This window comes from Colias croceus, chromosome 9 (genome assembly GCF_905220415.1).
Source record: "Colias croceus chromosome 9, ilColCroc2.1".
Classification (NCBI taxonomy): Eukaryota; Metazoa; Arthropoda; class Insecta; order Lepidoptera; family Pieridae; genus Colias; species Colias croceus.
In genome coordinates, this window is record NC_059545.1 from 4,250,656 (window position 1) to 4,270,943 (window position 20,288).

Here is a 20,288-nt window from a genome sequence, read left to right on the forward strand (position 1 = left end):
CAGCTATTAATTTCATTACATTTTTATGGTAATTATAAACATAATCATCGTATCTTCGTCTTATAGTATAGTACCTATTTGATTTCCTTTGGTATTGAAGCATGTAGGATTTACTATTAGGTTAGTTTTCGACCTACAAAATTATATTGTTATAGACTTATAAAAAGCAAAGTAACAATAAGATAATTGTTTTATTTATTATGTAAGTAATCGTCGCTGATACTAATTGACATATAGTTATTATCATTTAAATATATTTTGGCTCTATTTTAGTACTTAGTTCTAAATGAGCCTAGCGCCAGACTGAACATATAGAATATAGATGCTTAGATAGTGTTATTAGTATTTACGCGAGACGGCATCGGCAGCGACGCTTGTATTACGTTGTTTCACGTACTACGCCAAACTCACACAAACAAACTTTTACGAGACATCCACTACAACTTCTGCACAAATACCTACGTTCATATACCCAACTACTCACTGATTTCATTCATATATCGAAACTAGACCTCTGTCTCTATCTCACTCGCACTGAGGCATTGTGTGACAGAGTGAATGAAAGAGCGATACTTTCTCTGACGGAATAGCGTTTGTTGAACCAATTCGTCGCGTCGTTCGGTTCGGTCGAAGTCTCGCTCGCTCCCTCGCGCAGTGGCAGTGAACGCGTTCAAAGCGTGCGTTCGACTTTCTGGTGGCGACGTACGCTACTAGCGTGTCTTTAATTATTGATGCAAAAGTTCCACGATGGTTGATCATAACGAGAAAATATTACTGGAATTGCTAAAGAAACCCGGAAATAATGTGTGTGCTGATTGTGGAGCAGAGGGTATGTTACAGTGTTTTATTAGTGATTTACTTTACCTTGTAAAGCGTGGTATTTCCATGGGGTGGTGAATAGGCGGGGGGGCGTAAGTGCGTCCATGCTCTGGAGTTCAGTGACCCCGACGTAAAATGCATTCAATGAAAACAAATCATCGAAATTAAGTGGTACCTATATGAAATTAGTACTGAGTATAAGAAGACAATTTGTAAGTAGTTTATGAATACGTATGACATTAAAGTTTTCCGGTTGCAAGTCCATAGAAGGGACACGTTAATTGAAATTGATTTTATATGGCCATATTAATCGCAACCCCTATAATGTTTGTACAGTTAGAGCTATACTCATTGAATTTTAAAGACTCTACTTTGATTTTCCCACTCAAATATGATTCATTTGAGTCGAAATGTTTACGATTCGTGCCTATTATTATACCTACCTAGTTAAAAGTTATTGAAGAAAGTGATTCGTATGGACTATGGATTGACTGTTCCTCCAACACATTTATCGCAGACCGTTAAGTTTTAACGTTTTGTAGAGCGTTTATAAATGAAATGCACGAAAAAATTCGCGAATGTTTTTGCTCGGTGATTGTAAAATTCAAAGAATTCAATTCAAAAGTGAAAGCTGGTATTGAATTCGTGTTAAAACCATTCCTTTTATTGCTCATAATATTATGTTTATTCTATTCATTATCTTGACGCAAAATATTTGAATTATTTTTTTTATTAGATAGGTACATCATTAAGAGAATTCCCAGAATTAAGTTAATTGTGGTTGTCAATTATATTATGCAAATGTTTATCATAAAATGTCAAATCTTATTATTCTTTAACCAGATTTACTTAATTATGTATTAACGTCTCCACAGTTAAATATGACTCATGTCCAGTCGCTCTTTGAGAATTGAGTCACATGTTATCGGATTCGAATAATTTTGAAGATATATTTTGATCTCTAGGTACATAATGCATTTTATGTTGATACCTAATATTTAGCTAGGCGAGCAATTTAGCAACTAAATTAAAAATAAGCATAGCAGTAGAGGTAGATTGATTTACAAACCAAGTGACAAATATCACACAAGACATACCTAGGTAATTAAAAATATATCTTCTAGAATCTAGTTTAATTATTAGGTTCTGTAGGTCAGGTACGTCAAGTACCTACCTACGCTACATTAAATAAGATACCAAAATAATAATATTACACATAGGTGCCTAAAAAATTTAATTTCATGGTAAGTAGTTATAGCTTTGAAATACGCTCAAATTAAAAATGAATTTCTCAAGTAAATTCATTTTGAGGTTGAAAAACTTATTGAAGGCCGGAAAATTTTTAATTAGCGTAATAATTTCAGTGGGAAATTAGGTTTGCTTATGCATATCAAAATAATAATTGATTTTATTGTTAATTATCTTTAATTAAATTTGATTAATATAATTTATACAAGCATTTAAAATTTCATATTAATTTTTACAATAATGATAATTTATTATTATTACAATAATGACAATTATTAATATATTTTCAATTTTCACTTAATTGACCATTTATTTGTATAACTTTAAACCTAGGTTAGGTCTAAATTGTATTTATTTTATTTAAATCTGATTTTATTTTCATTTGGTGTATAGTATATAGTACGTATAAGTAATATAATATATTTTTAAATATTCTTAAAATACTAACTACTAGCATTCTTGATGAAAATATTGACGAGTCAATCTTTAAATAACATTACTATTGATTACTTTGCAAATAAATAATGATAATCTTATTATGATAGAACTGATGCAAATATAGATGTGTAACTATAACATATTGTGTTTTAGAGTAACTCTTGAGTACCTATACTATATATTATAAATTATCTGTAAAAACTGGCTCTACGCAAATAAATAAGAGCACAAAGGTCATGTCTTTTTATCGTAAATATCTTTCTACTCAGTGCAAATCCTTTCAATTGAAACTCGTTCAACGGACAAAATGAACAGGTTGGTAATGATAAGAATAAATATCAGATTGAGGTACAGTGATTTCTATTGTTACCGGTTAAAAGACGTCACTGTATGACGAATTGCATACATTCCACGTACGGCAATCGATAATAATCCGTCATACTTTACGTGTACACGTCATTATAACATTTACGACAATGTATACATTAGGTTTCGTTTAAAAATAACGTAAGATTAAAATATGTAGATGAAAAAATTGTGAATAGATTTTTCTAAACGTGAAATGTCAAGATTTTAACACAGCTAACTGGTTATTGGCACAAATCGATCGCATTTTTTTGCTACACATCATTAATTTCTCTTTCTTGGCCTATTAATATTCATTATATGTTTTCTGTATGAAATAAATAATTAATATTATGTTATTGTTATATAGTATGAAATATGAATAAGTATAATTCTTATTGTGCTTTCTATTTTATTTTTTTTTACTAGCTGCGTCTCGTGGTTTTATTCGCATAGCTCCGCTGCTGTTGGTCGTAACGTAAATGTCGTAATGATATATTATGTCGCCTACATAAGCCTTCCTTGATAAATAGACTTTATGACAGTAATTTTTCAAATAGTACTCGTAGTTGCAAGCAAACAAACTCTTCAGCTTTATATTATTAGTAGAGTTAGGTAGGTATTCCAAGTTAGCGATAACTCTACCAAATTTTAATTGTTCATTGATGAAAATGATTTTAGCAATAACAAAAGATACCTGAGACGTTTCACGTTCGTCATCTGTCACCAAAGTCGTCAATCACTGAATATTTTGCGTAGATAAAGTTACCTAGACAGAAGGTCAATTTTAATAGCGTTTGAAACGAATTTATTTAAAGAAACGTTCGTATCTATGTACATATATTTTTTTTGTAGAGTACGTTAGTGCGACATTCATAATTTTGGCGTTCAGAAAGGAAATTTGGGATACAATTAATCTTTTATACAATCCAACAATCTTCTAAATAACATACACACATTAATTTCCGTTTATTAGCACTTGCCATCGTGTAGGTACCTATGCCTTGATCATGAACCTGCCACAACGTATATAATCAATAATCATGCTTGTTTTTAATATGTATTTGTACTATAGCTTCTTTCTATTAATATATTTATCTAAGATTATTGATCTTTGATCGTGCTCTGTTTATCTAAACATTTTCAATGTAATAATACCTATTATGGTCTATTTACCATTACCTACATCAGTGATATGGCGTTGATTGACATGCAAATTAAAGCATGTACAAAAATATAATTATAGTTTATTGTATTGATGCAAAATAATAATTACCTCTAATATGTGTGCTTAATTTCATTGTAATCCGTTCAGTAGTATTTGCGTGAAAGAGTAACAAACACACACATCCTCACAAACTTTCGCATTTATAATACTAGCTTTCCGCCCGCGGCTTCGCACGCGTTTTCAAAGAAAAACCCACATAGTTCCCGTTCCCGTGGGATTTCCGGGATAAAACCTATCCTATGTGTTAATCCAACTTTTCCTCTATATGTGTGGTAAATTTCATTGTAATCGGTTCAATTGTATTTGCGTCAAAGAGTAACAAACACACACACATCCTCACAAATTTTCGCTATTTATAATATTAGTAGGATACCTTTGTTTCATTATTCATATATAAACCAATAGTTATGTAGCCGTGGGTTAATAAGACTACCGTTGCTTTTAATTAAAATTTAAAGTTTTATCAATGACTGTATTCGCACACTGCGTTCATTGACACTTCTTTATACTTTTTTACCTGTATAGCTGTATCCACCGTGAAGATAACATTGCCTAATAAAAAACAGACTTAATTAATTTAAATTGTACTTAGGAATGAACCAATTTTTTATCAAAAATATTATTTTATTTATGTGAATGGAGGATCGAGTTGTTTTGTAGAAAATGTTTTTGTTTGACTACTGGCACTACTATATAGTACATAATATTCTGTGCTATTAACTGGCATAAAACCTGAGAGTATAAAACAATGTCGCTATCGCTGTATGTCTGTCCCTATGTATCCTAATCTTTTAAACTACGCAACGAATTTTGATGCGGTTTTTTAATAGATGGAGTTTTTCTCGAGGAAGGTTTTAGTCGCGGGCGGAATGCTAGTAGGTACCTATAATATGTATAAAACATCTTAAAGTATCTTAAAGCTATTTAGGCACCGGGTTTAATACTAAAAAAATATATATATCCTCTTTATAATCCACAGAATATGTCCATATAATACCTTATTTTTATTGTTACAAAAAGTGGCATTATCTTTATACTTAACTCAAAGATAACATTAACAATTATAACAGGAAAATATTCATTGTATCTAAGGTAATTAAATTTTTATGTTGTTAGTAAACATATCCATTAACGGAACTTCACGAGTTGCTGAGTCAGTGTTATTTATACCTTTTATTGCTATTTTTAATTATACTATCTGTGCTCCGCGGTTTCACCCATGATTTATACCTATAGATCAATCATAATATTATCAGCACGTTCCCACTGTCAGTAGACCACTGGGGCAGTATTGAGACCTCTTCTTCCAGACAGTTTACACTTTAAGCCCTGAATTGAACTGACTGGCAAATTCATATTATGATCGCAATATAATAGAGATCATTATTAGAATTTTCCAGTCAGTTCAGTGCAAGGCGTAAACTGTCTGGAACAAGAGGTCATAATACGGCCCCAAGCCTTCTATTAGGGTTCGGGCCATAATCCACAGCTGCCCAAGTGCGGGTTTGAGGATGTCACATGTCTTCGAGTTTTCATTCTACGACATGTCGGTTTCCACATGATATTTTCTTTCACCGTTTCGAGCAGTGGTGATGCTATCAACATTCGCAGATAAATTGAAAACAATTTATTTCCTTTCGCCTGGTCTTGAGCCCGCAAATTGTCGATTTGAAGACCGAGGTCTGTACCACTGAGCCACCACTGCTGTAAATGGACAATGCAACACAAATACAATTTATAATTTTTAATTTTTACAATACAATATTCTGTTTAAATATAATGTAGATTTTAATGCAGTCTTGAGATAAAGAGTCCAATATGTAAAAATAACTATTATATAGTAAACTCAACATATTAAATCGATAAGCTTTTACATGATATAAAAGCCCTTCTTAGTTTATAAATACAATTATGTTTGTTGTTATAAATTACAATGGCAGCTTGGATATAAATAAATGATGTAATTTGTAAATACTTTGTATTGTAACCTTTTGCCCTTTTCGTGTAAACTCTCTGATATCTGTTATTTTGTTCTACTTTTGAATAAAATTGAATTAAATATTAAATGAAGGAAAAAATTACACATTAATAGATGGATATCTGCGCCCCGCGGTTTTACCCGCAGTGCTCCGCTTCTGTTGGTCTTAAGTGTTATTATATATAGCCTGCATGTCTTCCTCGATAGATGGGCTATCTAACACCGAAATATTTTTTTAAATCGGACCATAAGTTCCTGAGATTAGCGCGTTCAAACAAACAAACTCTTCAGCACAGCACCTAATGCAATCCAACAAATTACTTCAAATAGTAATGATGTTAAATCAACAAGTTACATTTAAACAATTTAATTATAAACATGTTTAATAAGACTCTAAAAATAAAGATAAAATGTGATGGAATGTATCAATTAATCCTTATCAATAATAACACTACAGTTGTTGAGGCAACTCATTTTATGCACTACTTGTCTTACGTCATTATTTTAAAAATATATTTGTTTTGATGTTATCAAAAGATTCTCAGAATTCAGACAATCTATCTGATAGGTACCTACTGAGGCAAAAGAGAAAACTTCATAAGACATATTCCAAATTATTAACGTATAATTAACATCAAAGCCTATATTTTTCAATTGTTTTAATGAATAAAGATCGGAATTGGCATCGACATCTAAAGGAAAAATAAAAGTCGAAGCCATTATATTCTCATTATTTTTTGGCACTAATCAAATGGCACAAACAAAAATTAATTAAAATAAAAAGCAACTTAGGTAGGTACATATAATATATTTAATACTCAAAACTAAACAACTTTACAAAAACAAGGAGATGCTATCGATCTACAATCTACATCATCACTACATAGTACATATAAAACAAAGTCGCTTTCTCTGTCCCTATGACGGATTTTGATGCGGTTTATTTATTAGATAGAGTGATTCAAGAGATAGGTTTTAGTATATATAGTTGGTCCAGTTGGTCTTAGCGATATGATATATACACTATAGTCTTCCTTGATAAATGGGCTATCAAACACCGAAAGAATACCAGAGAAAGCTACTTTGTTTTATACTACCTATGTAGTGATGAATATTTGAAATTACATTATTACTAATATTATACGAAACAATAAATATTACCACCTTGATACATTATCGAATTATCTTAATTATTAAAATGTTATGTTGCTACTTGTTAAAACATACATTTCAAAGACGAAACAATTAGGTAACAGATAAAAACAAAATATAATTAATTATGGACATATTATTATCGTCAATTTACTTTATTAAGTTACTAGCAGTCCGCCCCGGCTTCGCCCGTGGTACATATTTACGTTTTCTCGACATAAGAACTATCCTCGTACTTCAAGGAATATAATAAAAAAAGAATTATCGAAATCGGTTCAGCCGTTCTCGAGTTATGGAATTACAACGAAAAGTGGCATTGATTTTTATATATTAGATTTATATATGTGTAACTTTATGTATGAATTTAATGCGATGAATGAAAATGTTGAAACATTCCCCTAATTTAGTGATCTCTACATTTATTATTTACTAGATTTCCGCCCGCGGCTTCACCCGCACAGTCAAAGAAAAACCCACATAGTTCCCGTTTCCGTGGGATTTCCGGGATTGCGTCATTTTCCCGGGATAAAATGTCCTTTCTCGGGTATCAAAATATCTCCATACCAAATTACTCAATCACGCCTAAACAACTGAGCGTAGTTTAGGCGTGATTGAGTAACAGACAGACAGACAGAGTTACATTCGCATTTAGAATATTATTAGTACTTATTAGTATATTAGTAAAATTAGTATATTAGTATGGATATAAGTATGGATGTATGTGGGTTACCATAGAGTTCCACGGTTCCACTTTATTTATACCTGGGATGTAGGTTTGTTTAATTATTTGTACCTCCTTATAATCCACAATCATAAATAGCTTCTACTATAAAGATGTCATATAAAATTCTAGACGCCCAGATTGAATACGTGTTATTTTGATTTCAATACATTTCATTTGAGTTTCCGTACATAAATATATTCCATGAAAATGATGAAAATTAAAACACTTTACCAAGAGCTAAAAACTATCATATTTTTCAACGTCGTAAACAAATTAACATCAAATCAAATGTCATCACCAAGAAGCTTATATCCTTTAATACACTGGAGATTGCACTATGACCATTAACTTGAAACAAGAAACTATGACATTCAATGACGTCAGTCATGTTATTTGTCTCTTTCTGTCGAGTGACCACGCTAGTTTGTAAATTCAGGATTTTTCAAAATAGAAAAAACTAAAAATCATGGTCTATAAATAATAACGACATATATTTTTAACAGTATTTATATTATAATATTATGGTCATACTTTATAGGTAGGTACATACAATTTTAATTGGTATAGAATGATAGTTATAAATAACTTTTGGCTACAAAGCTTGGATATGAACCGATATACAGCATTAACATCCTTTGTAAATAGAGGAAAGTTGTGTTTTGCATCAGATGCTGTTTACCAAATTGTTAGCTACTCAGATCTTCTTTTTAAACGCGTTGCTTCGACGGGTCAATTTCAACTTTCAAGCCAGAATCATTAAAGAAAAACTGTTTATAGCAGCCTTGCACAAATTTCAGCTAACTTTACAAAGTTTATTTTTCAAAAGGTATTTTTTTCTGGGTCGTAATCCTCAGTAACCTTTTCTTTTTATTTTACTTTTTGGAAAGCTGAAATACGTAAAACAAAAAAATATGAGGTAAGTTAAAAAAGTATAAATTTCAATGTAAAAACGAACAATCTTATAACTACATGTGAGTGCAATACCGATGTCATGTGTTGTTTCATTACTAGTAACAATCTTTAAAATGGTGTTCTAAATTTTCATCATAATATTGTTATTACAATATATTCTCTTCGCTATCCATAAAAACTCGTCATCATGGTTACCTTACTTGTTAAATCTGTTTATTGAAAACTTGTTGAAAAATGATAAAGTATTAGGGAAATAACAAATTTAACATGACTGCTTACTAAAATGATGCTAAATTAGACAATTTTTGCCATTGAAATGATTCTAAACAGGTAAATGCAGGAGTATTGAGGAATATTGTAAATAACGTAAATATACACTTGCCTGTGAAATTCTATGCCAGAATTTGGTGTCCAAACACTTCTGCAATTTTGCACAATACAATGCATTCTTTATATTCGGAAAATATTCATTAAATAAGCAACAATATTAACTTAAATATTGGAAGCGACGCAATTTTTTTGACACACATGCCATATTGACAAAGTGAGAGTTGCTACAATTTTATTATGGTGACTACCCATAATCAGGGAGTATCGCTTTTTAATAATTGGTTCAGATACTTAGTTTATTTAGCATAAATAATAATTGTCTCATTCAACAATGCTTCTGAATGACGTTGTTGGCAATTTATCAACAAACTCATGTACAAAAACTAACCTTTTGCACAGAATATTACAGCATACATAGTAGCCTTGGGAAAACTTCGTATTAACAGTGGCAATACCAAGTTAGGTGTGAAAGTGATAAAAAACATGAACTGGGCAATATTTTCTTGTTACACGTCAATGTTCATACCGAAATCTCCAGTGTATTAGATATAAGCTTCTTGGTCATCACAATACGGCAATATTTGTACTGTGTCAATTGAAATATTCTCATCAAACCAGTTTTCGAACAAGCGAGAAGATTCACCCACAGCTGTTATGACCAAAACATAGCTTGTTATTTACGATTACTTGGACTGAGTTACAAATGGGAAGAGGCCACCTGTGTTTGTGTGCGTGTCGCGTGACGTCGTGTCGGTGTGCTCCAATACATACAAAATATGCTTGTAAACACGGACAGTATTGCAAACGGCTATTTTCTTCACCGCTCAATATTGCAGCCTCTAGTTAAGATTTTTCACACGGTATTACTCAGTGAAACTCGGCGGGAGCATCTATTTTCGGTGGAACACCGCGACGTTAAAGTCAAAATTCACTTCAGACGCACAATCGTTTCGTCGCTTTTATTGTACATAACTAGTAAATACGTAAAAGTATTTGTGAAAATCTGTTCAAATAATTTTCTCGTCACACATTGCCATTTACGATCGATATACGTTATTGCGTCATATTTCAAAACTGGGTTTATTCTCTACGTATATGCGTGTCAAAGGTGGTGATGTAACAAATTTTGGATTCCTGAATTACAAGGATGAGAAACACCAATTTGTGACTATCATTAGGTACATTTAGTCAAAATGTTTGCATAGCTCTACAAACTAGTTTATAAAGTATGACGATTGTAGAGCCATGTTGAATGGTATGAAATGGTCTTGATGACCATCGTTTACCTTCAAAAGCTTCTGAAATATAATATATTATTGTATGAATAAATACAGTAAAAGAACGTTTGAATTTATCACCACCGAATGCTGAATACTTTCAAAAGAAATTACAAACTAATTGATATTTATAGACACAATTATCAATATTAAAAACATCTAACATTATTTCTTGCCTCAACCTACTTTACGTTATAAGCTTCAACGAACGGCCTCGATAACTAATGACGTATAAATGTATGCGAAGAATTCCAAGCAATTTGAGGTTAGTTTCTGACGTCGGAACGGATTGCGTTGTGCCGTTCTTGTTTCTTATCAATGTGTCCAGCGGTGATAAGAAACGATAAACAAACTAAGTAATAGATCTAGTGATATCGGGTTTCTGCGAGTTAAAACAAAACACTGCAGTTCTGGATTTCGATGCACTGAAAACGTAATACAAGCTCGAAAAGTCTTTCTTTCTTTTCAATCAACTCACAAAACAGCTAAATACTAAATAATATGTACAAGGCAAATGCTTGAAAATAGCATAACGTTTGGATAGAGCCGCTAGAAAGAAGTCGTATCTTCCTCCGCTTGATGTTACTTATAGTTTTACATAATATATTGGTACCAACTTTGATAAAGTTGACATGGATAGGCTTATGGAAATTCAATACATAGAAAACGTATGAATAATTCTTATCATTAAACGTGCGAAATAAACAAAAACAAAAAGCTTATAACTGGAAATATCCCGCAATCTTTCGGAAATAAATTATTGATAAATTTCGATAATACTTTTCAGTTTGTTTTTGTACTGAAAAATGTACCTACTGCCTGACGCACGCAATTTCGCACAATTTATGATTATTGAAAATGAATCAAAGGAGTTATAGAACTAAAAATATATTATCAATTATGTATTTATAATGATATTAGTAGTAGTACCGTTTCGTAGATCGGCCAGACCGGACTGACATGAGAGACACAAAAATTTTAAATTTTGATTTTCCGGTATAACAACCGTAGAGACTTTATAGTACACATAAAGTTTGACTTACACAAAATTCCAGTTAGTGATTGTTTTGTATACATAGTAGATACATGAAGTAGATTCACATTCTTAAACTCGTTTATAAAAACACATTTCAAAAACCCACATTATTTGTCCTGTCACCACAATTTATGGCAAAGCTATATATTATTTTATTATCTCTAATGTGTGTAATATATTAGGCTATTAGTAGTAGCAAATAGCAATGTAAAAATGAGATTTTGTTGTTTGTGTTTATTTTTTTGGCTCGTTTAAGGTTTATTATGGAGCATTTGATTTATCCTTGTTATGATTCACGTTTTGGAAGTTAAAAATAATAAATTACAAATCTGATATGCTTTTATATATTGTTGTTATTCATTCTCGAAATTGTTGAACTCAAAAACTTCTGTTGTCTCTACTCCTATTAAAAAAACGTAAAAATAGCCTATATTTACTACATACCTATATTGTATAGGAATCCATATAAGGAAATTTGAAAAAGTAAACTGCATTAGGATATTTTAATTCATTCGTATTTGCATTTTATTTAATGACAAAATGTAGAGCAAATGAATATGTAATATTTTGAGATTGGATAATTAATGCTTAAATTGTTTTGATAACTATGTATCTACCTGTATCATATACCTCTACAAAAGATCACATTTCAGTTAATTTACACACAACCCCAACGAATTATGCCACCGTTTAACGACAGACAATTAAAAAAAATCGTAGATATGAATTATGAATTTATGAGCATCCCTTTTTTAACCCAGAAAAGGAATCGTTATAAACACCTTATAACAGAACTCTTCACACATCAAAAAGAAAACAACAAAGGAGTTTAATAAACTCTTTTGTGTTTCAGATCCCGACTGGGCATCCTACAACCTCGGCATCTTCATATGCATGCGATGCGCCAGCATACACCGCGGCATGGGAGCACACATCAGCAAAGTGAAACATCTAGAACTCGACAGATGGGAGGATTCACAAGTCCAAAGGATGAAGGAAGTTGGCAATATAGCCGCTAGGCATAAGTACGAAGAAAGGGTCCCCCCGTGTTATAGACGACCGACCAAGAATGATCCACAGTGAGTTAATAAATACAGGCAATACAATAGTCGATACATATTACTATAAAATACTAGCTTTTCGCCCCGGCTTCGCCCGTGGTACCCTACATGTTTACGTTTTTTTTCATAAAAACTATCCTATCTCTCAAGTTGGATCGAAGTGCACATGGTGTGCGAATTTTATTATAATCGGTTAAGTGGTTTAGGGGTCCATTGAGGACAAACATTGTGACACGAGATTTATATATATTAAGATTTGATAGGCTTTGAAATATGTACGTGTATAAGACTGGATTTACGTTTGCCTTATATTTTTTGAGTGTTGAGTAGTGTTGTTTATTCAACCTAATAGAAAATGACCTCTACGATAAAAATTGTTCCAAACTTTCAACAGTTATGCTAAACCATAGTTTAGCATCTAGTTAAGTTTGCTTTGCAAAATTTCTTATTAAATATTTCTTAAATAGTAAGTATATATATATCATAATTCGTAGGTAGGCAGCTGGTAGGTACCTACTAGATATTTGAATAAATATACAATTAGTAAATTATGAAAATGGTCATATGATTTATGTGTATTGCAATTCACAAGTACTATTGTTTAATTGCTTCCTGTAAGATTTATCAAATTGAATTAATTATTATAATATACCTACTTGATGAAAAATTATATTAAGCCGTAATACGGTTTCGCTCGTGTATTTTTAAGTCTGTATTAATCACGATTAATTTAGCTTTTTATTAATAACCGTTAGTTCATTACCCTTGATTGGAGATTATTATAATTGGTATTGATTTTGATATATTCTCTAACTTAATGTTGTTTATATCTTACAGAGTGCTTATAGAACAATGGATTCGCGCGAAGTACGAACGAGAAGAATTTTCGCACCCCGAGCGACAGAGCTATCTCTCTGGGATCATGGAAGGGTTCTTAATGAAAAGAGGAAAAGAGGATAGCCGTTATCAACTAAGGAAATTTGTTTTAAATGAAAACGAGGACACCTTGAAGTTAGTAAAGTCACATTCATTACACACGCCATTCTATATTTACATCTGTATGTCGCTAGCTTTATTTTCTTTACATCACCTATGCCTCTTTAACTTTTACATTTCATCAGCATGATTAGAGCTAATAAAATAACAAGCATGTTTCAATGTCACTTCCATTCGAATTGTGACTGTGCTTCTACATTTCGTGTTTCTCTATATCACTAAGTCAATTATAAATATCATTGTGAATTTAGTTTTCCTTTACCTGCACATCAAAGGTCTTATTTACGGTAACTATGACGTCATCCGTCATATTTTCTTCAACACAAATCTTCGATAGAGTAATGTTTCATCATAATATAACGAAATAAAATAATAACGAAACAAATACGTACCTACCTACGTGGTTGTTATTTTATCTGTACTCAGTCAAAGTCAACAAACAGTAAACATTGTTTACCGAATTGCCCGAACGATAAGAAAGATTAAGATATTTTATACATTCATTTCATACACGGTAATTATTGCAAAACCTACGCGTCGCTATAAAAACATATCAGATTAAATTGTTGTTTATTTGCAAAGAGGCCCACTGTACACATTTTGCTATGAGCTAGTGACGTGCGGCGTGCAAAACTTCCACACCTCATAAGTACGTTAAAACTACGTTAAAAAAAATGTGCTAATATTGACTCTCTACGTAATACTGAAATCGTCACGATTGTCGCGACTAGCACCTCAATTTTTTTCGCCTCTCATAATTGATTAGGTATGCAAATATACGTTTAACAATAGTTTAGCGAACTTTCGTGGAATTCTCTTCAATCGTTTATTCGACTATGAGTGCTTGTGTTAGACATACATATACAGAAGTACATAGATACGTCCAGACGCTGTTTGTGTTATGTAACTAGGATAGAGACTTCAGAGTAAAAATCTTTGGAGACCATTTGTTAGAATTGAGAAAATAAATAGCACGTATGACGTAAGCAATGGAAGTTGGAACGGACCATAGATAGTATTAGTACAATGAATTAGTATAATTATGTGGACGCGGTTTCCGAGCCACGAAGTAATACGTCACTGATTTGGGACATAAATTACGATGACGCGTTCCGTGTCGTAAGTCTATCTTTACGATCATAGGAATAGTTTGCTTTTCTCAGATGACGGCATTTCTTGTAAGAAAAAAATCTATTCACGTCACAATACGTGTACACAGTATAAACTAAAGCCTACGCTGTATGATGAATCGCATAGAAAATAAAAAGTCGTACCATTAAATTTATTCCAAGAAAAAGCCATAATAATTTATTAAGAAAATAAACCCAATTGCGAATGGAATATTTTATAAAACTAACATTCTATTTGCATATTACACCGATTAATTATGTAATCGTAGGTTTACTACCTATTTCAAGAATAACGAATTTTGTTACAATAATAACATATAATACGTTTAATTAAACTTATTGTATAAATAATTTCGCCCAATTCGGTCACATTGTAACTATTGTTAAGGAAATAAGTTGATTAACTTATAAAGTGAACTGTCACAAAACGTTCGTCCGGTCTTTGAATTAAGATGGATCACTTTTCAATTTTATAAGCAACTAATTTATAATTATATTGTAAAGTTTTAAATAAATGAATTATTATTAAAACTTTTTTGGTGATAGAGCAAGATATAATTATTATTATATCTTGCTCTATCACCAAAAAACTTATTATTGTTTCCAATTTTATTAGTTATATTCGGTTAAGAAAACAGTTTTCAAATAAACAACTTTACGACGTTAATGAGTAGGGGAATCTTAAAAAAGTACCGATGGCGATAATTATTTATAGCACACGATATAAATTATCTTGACTCGATTGACGTCCGTTAGATTTTTTGTTCTGATAAACTCGAAATTTTCCCGAGTTCCCGGAGTTTGCTACTAAGTCGCATGGTGTTGAACGTTACCAAAATGAATATATTTCTCTCAAACATAATTCGGAATGGTCCTTAGGTACCAGCACCATTCGGACGGTTGTAGCGGTCCTACGGGTTGTCTCGGTCGTATATTCGATCGGCTTCGACTCAAAAACTTTGGTCGTTTGAGGTAAGAAGAGCACTGACGATTCCAAATTCACTTTTACAACTACAACATATAAATTACGGTAATTATGAGAATCGGTTACTGGACTTTCAATCTTATGTGACGGGATAAGGGTTGATTTTAAGGTATCAGTCATTGCATGCTGTGGCAAATGAACGTCAGATCATTAAATATTAATATACCAATTAATAAATACTCGCCATGGATCTTGTAAACATCGAATGCAAATACATATCATCCCCAATATACCTACATGTTGTATGCTTGTTTTCTTTTAGGGTCTGGTGAGGTGAGGATTTTAGGCGTTAGCTTATTATTGTTTGTTTTTATAGAAAGTATATCTTATAGAATTCATCTATTTTTACAATGTATGTAATCTTTTATACTTATTATTATTTATATGTTAAGTCGTTTTATTTTTTCCTCCTTATAATATACAAGACAACTAAATTTGTAGACAATAGACATACATAATGAAATATTATATTATTTTGGTTTATATGTTCAAGACAAATAACAAAATATTTTAATTTAAAATAATTCTTAGCATAATTAAAAAAACACACCCAATACAACCTATACTTAGTTACTACAAAACTAATACAAAAACAGATATATTATACAAAAAAGTCTATGTAATAACACAAGGATAAGAATATTAACTTAATGTTTTAATTATTCCAGGTATCACGTGAAAGAAAATAAAGAGCCAAAAGGAATCCTTAAACTGTCAGAATTAAATGTTTCCTTTGCTCCCGCAAAAATTGGTCACATGAATTCCATGCAGCTCACATTCATGAAAGATGGTTCAACACGCCACATCTACGTTTATCATGAAGATCCTGAAGTTATTAATTGCTGGTAAATATTATTATATTGTAATTTATCATTTATGTGCACATTTCATATTGGATAATATAAAGGCGCCAAAACTGGCCATTATCTGTGCCATTATAACTAGATGAGTGATATAATTTGTTTTTTGTAATCAATAAATTTTGAACTTGCTCTACATCGTAAATTATGTGTGTTATTGTCCTATATATTTGACAAAATTAATTACATTATCTCAATTGTAAATATGGTCTAAGTTTTAATGTTAATATGACGTATTTATTACTTACGTGAAAAAGACTTCCGTGCAAGGTACGACATATAATATCAGTTATCACAATTAAATTAAAATGTCTTCATTTTCAGGTACACTGCAATACGATGTGCCAAGCTCCACCAACTCCAAGTTGCGTTCCCTTCCACACCCCAATCAGACTTACTCCTCCGTCTCCCAAAGGACTTCGCGAGAGAGGGCTGGTTATGGAAGACTGGTCCCAGGTCCTCAGACGTGCATAGACGACGATGGTTCACGTTGGACAATCGGAAACTTATGTACCATGATGAGCCACTCGATGCGTACCCGAAAGGAGAGATTTTTATCGGTGAGTCTTTATAAACGAAACAACGGGTGAAATCATAGTTTAAAGAAAAAAAATAGTATAAAATTAACATTGTTTTTTTTTTTGTATTTTTTACGTAATCAGTGAATACAAAACTACTAGTCCCTTTGAGCTTAGTATACCGACGGTGGGACGCCCTGTATCTCAATCATATATCTATTACTAGTGGTCCGCCCCGGCTTCGCCCGCGGTACATATTTCGCAATAAAAAGTAGCCTATGTCCTTTCTCGGGTATCAAAATATCTCCATACCAAATTTCATGCAAATTGCTTCAGTAGTTTAGGCGTGATTGAGTAACAGACAGACAGACAGAGTTACTTTCGCATTCATAATATTAGTATGGAATATATCTATCATATATCTACTTACAGGTCACGAATCAACGGGCTACCACATCAAAGTGACGAACACGGGCAACGGTTGCAAGGAGGCCCGCTTCCCCTTCCACCTGGTGACGCCGGAGCGCACGTTCTGCCTCGCCGCCACCACGCACGAGGACCGCGCGGGCTGGCTCGCCGTCATACAGCACACGCTCAAGCGCCCGCTCACCCCGCAGGACTCCACCAGTGAGTTTTTTTTTTGAAGTGAAAACTTCTTAGCGGCGTTGGGTATAAAATCTTAAACTCGCGTCAGGACACGTGGCCTGATCGAAAAAGCGTAAGACGGATTTTTTTTTTTAGCCCTTATATTCCATGCGTAAGACGGATACCATTCCAAAATATCAAACATGCTGAACGTTAATAATCAAGTTTTCACTTCTGCCGGCACTCCCGGAGTGCAACCCGTCTTTTTTTTTTAATGCTATAGGATAGCAAACGAGCAGACGCGTCGCCTGGTGTTAAGCGATACACGCCGCCCATAAGCATCCACTCCACTGGGAAGTGGATGTGTTGCTGTCCTCAAAGGGATTTGGAAGGAGTTAGGTAGAAGGGGCGAGGATGGGGGGGAATGAAGATAGGGATGGAGAGGATGGGTTCGGGATGGGAAGGGATGTGGGCCTCCGGACTCCTCACTCACCGTACGGAACGCCGAAGCATGCTCGACTCCCACTCTAAAAGTATACGTAACATTCCCAACGGGTGCAAGGGCAAGCTTCCCCTTCCACCTCGTGACGCCGGAGCGCACGATCTCGCTCTGAATCGCGCAAGCGAAATTTTTTCGCTACAGAGCCTATAAACAACTTTTCGACATCATTGGGGACCGGCGCCTTTCCGACCAGCCAGTCTCGTCTGCTCCTGACTTTTGCGATGGAAGAATTTTACTTTCCTTTCTCAATTATACAACACATTGACAACAAGTACATGTTCAATAAACAGCTAAACTAATAATCACATTCAAAAAATTGTCCGAAACAAAACTCTGCCTATTTGTGTATTGTGCACAATAAATAGATTTTGAACTTTACTGCCACTAAATAAAGTGCTAATTTCAATGACACATTTTTTTAATGATAATAGAGCAGCACTTGACCAAAATTGTATAATTTCCTCGTTTACGAAATAAAGAGCGTTTGCTCGCGCCTCGCATTTCATATCCCCGACTTTTGACTCGTTGTCCTAGGGTATAGGTATTAATTTTCTCACTTTTTTTGCGCGTTACAAGTTTGTTATTGATGTTAATTCTAATTTTTATCAATTTATTATTTAAATTTCTAAATATATTAATATAAAAATAAAATTATACCTAATAAAATTTTTCTTTTGCAGTTGAAGCCACCCTCGTCCGCAAGCGAACAACATCAAACTCCATAAGTATATTTTCTGGCAGGTAGTTTAGTTTGTTTAGGCGTCGATTTAAGATTAAATAAGTTAGCAATTATTAGTTGCTTTAAAAGTTCAATTTAGAAGCTAGAATAAAATACTTTTTTATTCGCTAATTATACATAGAAATGAAATTTTGTATGTAATCTCGTCGAACATAATATTTATATTGAGATTTTTGAAACCAAAAAATCGATGTCGCGCCGATTTCTAACGTTCTAGAATCTAGGTTATTTGGTCGATGCGGTCGAAAATCGAAATCTTTTAGTTCATTTGTAAATAATTTTTATCAATCACAGTATATTTGAGTTAAAAATTTAGTTACTTTATGTATTCAAATCATGTAAATAGTTTTATTTTTAGGCAAAAATAATTTTACTAACACAAAAGCGAAGGACTGAATCTATATTAACAATTTATTGTGTATTTTTTATCGTGAACTGTGTAATGGTTTTATTTTTTATAAAATACAGATTATACGCACAAAAAGTAATTGCAATAATAATGTAAAGATATTGTGAATTAAATGATGTTTAAGTTTAAAACAGGCAATAATATATCTACAAAGAATGAAATACGACTGTCATTTTATACTAGTAATATTTCCAAGGAATATAAAATCCGTTACATACTGTTATGAATGAAAAATAATGTTAAATTTGTGTTAGAAAATCAATTCAACTGCTCTCTTTATAAAAAGACATTTTACAGGGAATTCATGAAGTAATATCATTATGAAATCAGCGTTTACAAAATCCATGCACCGTTTTTCATGCCTGTTACTATAATTTGATTTTTTAACCTTTTAAATTTAAGCTATTGCATAGCTTCTATCGCGGGCCTTGAGCGCGGGGCCGAATCGAAAAATTCCGTAACGAAAAAACCTCACGCTCTCCACTCCGATGGGAGGAGGTGTGGCTTGAAGGCATAGCATGCAATAGCTTTACCGCGGCAGTCCCCGAGTGCCACACGTCTTTTTTTTTAATAATGTTCCTCTACGTTTTTTAAACTACATTTTTGGTACCTATTAACGTGGCGGGGACAATTTCAAGGCTTACTGATGAAATTCACGCTTTGAAGAAAATGTTCATAATTATGTTATTTAATTGTCTTATTAACTGATAAATAAACTAATCAGAACATATCCGTTGTGAATATATCAGTCTGTATATCAGTTGTGAAGCCAGGAATAAATCCTCATTTATTAATTTTTAATGTTCGATTTATTAAATTAACAGTGTATGGATTTTGTAACGCATTAGTGTTTTAAGCAATAATATTTAAGGCGACTTAGAATACTAAGGTAATGTAAATAATTCTAGCGAATTGTATTCCCTGTCACAATATTATGTAATATTTATTTATTGTGTGCGTTATTTTGCGTGTATGAAGTGATATGTGAGAAACGACACAAACTTTGATGTAAAACA

General features: G+C 32.6%; 1 protein-coding gene across 2 annotated transcripts; it reads left to right on the forward strand.

The window, feature by feature from the left end:
- The first annotated feature begins 668 nt into the window (after positions 1-668).
- On the forward strand, positions 669-19,742 carry LOC123694205 (arf-GAP with dual PH domain-containing protein 1-like). Of its 2 annotated transcripts, XM_045639565.1 has the most exons (8): positions 669-829; positions 12,341-12,566; positions 13,386-13,559; positions 15,554-15,646; positions 16,328-16,504; positions 16,844-17,079; positions 17,470-17,664; positions 18,805-19,742. In XM_045639565.1, exons 1-8 carry the CDS (start codon positions 748-750, stop codon positions 18,867-18,869), a joined length of 1,248 nt encoding a protein of 415 aa, XP_045495521.1. In that variant the 5' UTR covers positions 669-747; the 3' UTR covers positions 18,870-19,742. The 2 variants fall into 2 exon arrangements, with proteins under 2 accessions (XP_045495521.1, XP_045495522.1); XM_045639566.1 differs by lacking the exon at positions 15,554-15,646.
- Positions 19,743-20,288: the final 546 nt, after the last annotated feature.

Bases quoted from the DNA above. Each gene is read 5' to 3' on its own strand.
- LOC123694205 (XM_045639565.1), top strand. From the start codon at position 748: ATGGTTGATCATAACGAGAAAATATTACTGGAATTGCTAAAGAAACCC. The intron at 15,647-16,327 runs GTAAGAAGAGCA...TAATTATTCCAG, and splicing joins AAAAACTTTGGTCGTTTGAG to GTATCACGTGAAAGAAAATA. The intron at 17,080-17,469 runs GTGAGTCTTTAT...ATCTACTTACAG, and splicing joins GAAAGGAGAGATTTTTATCG to GTCACGAATCAACGGGCTAC.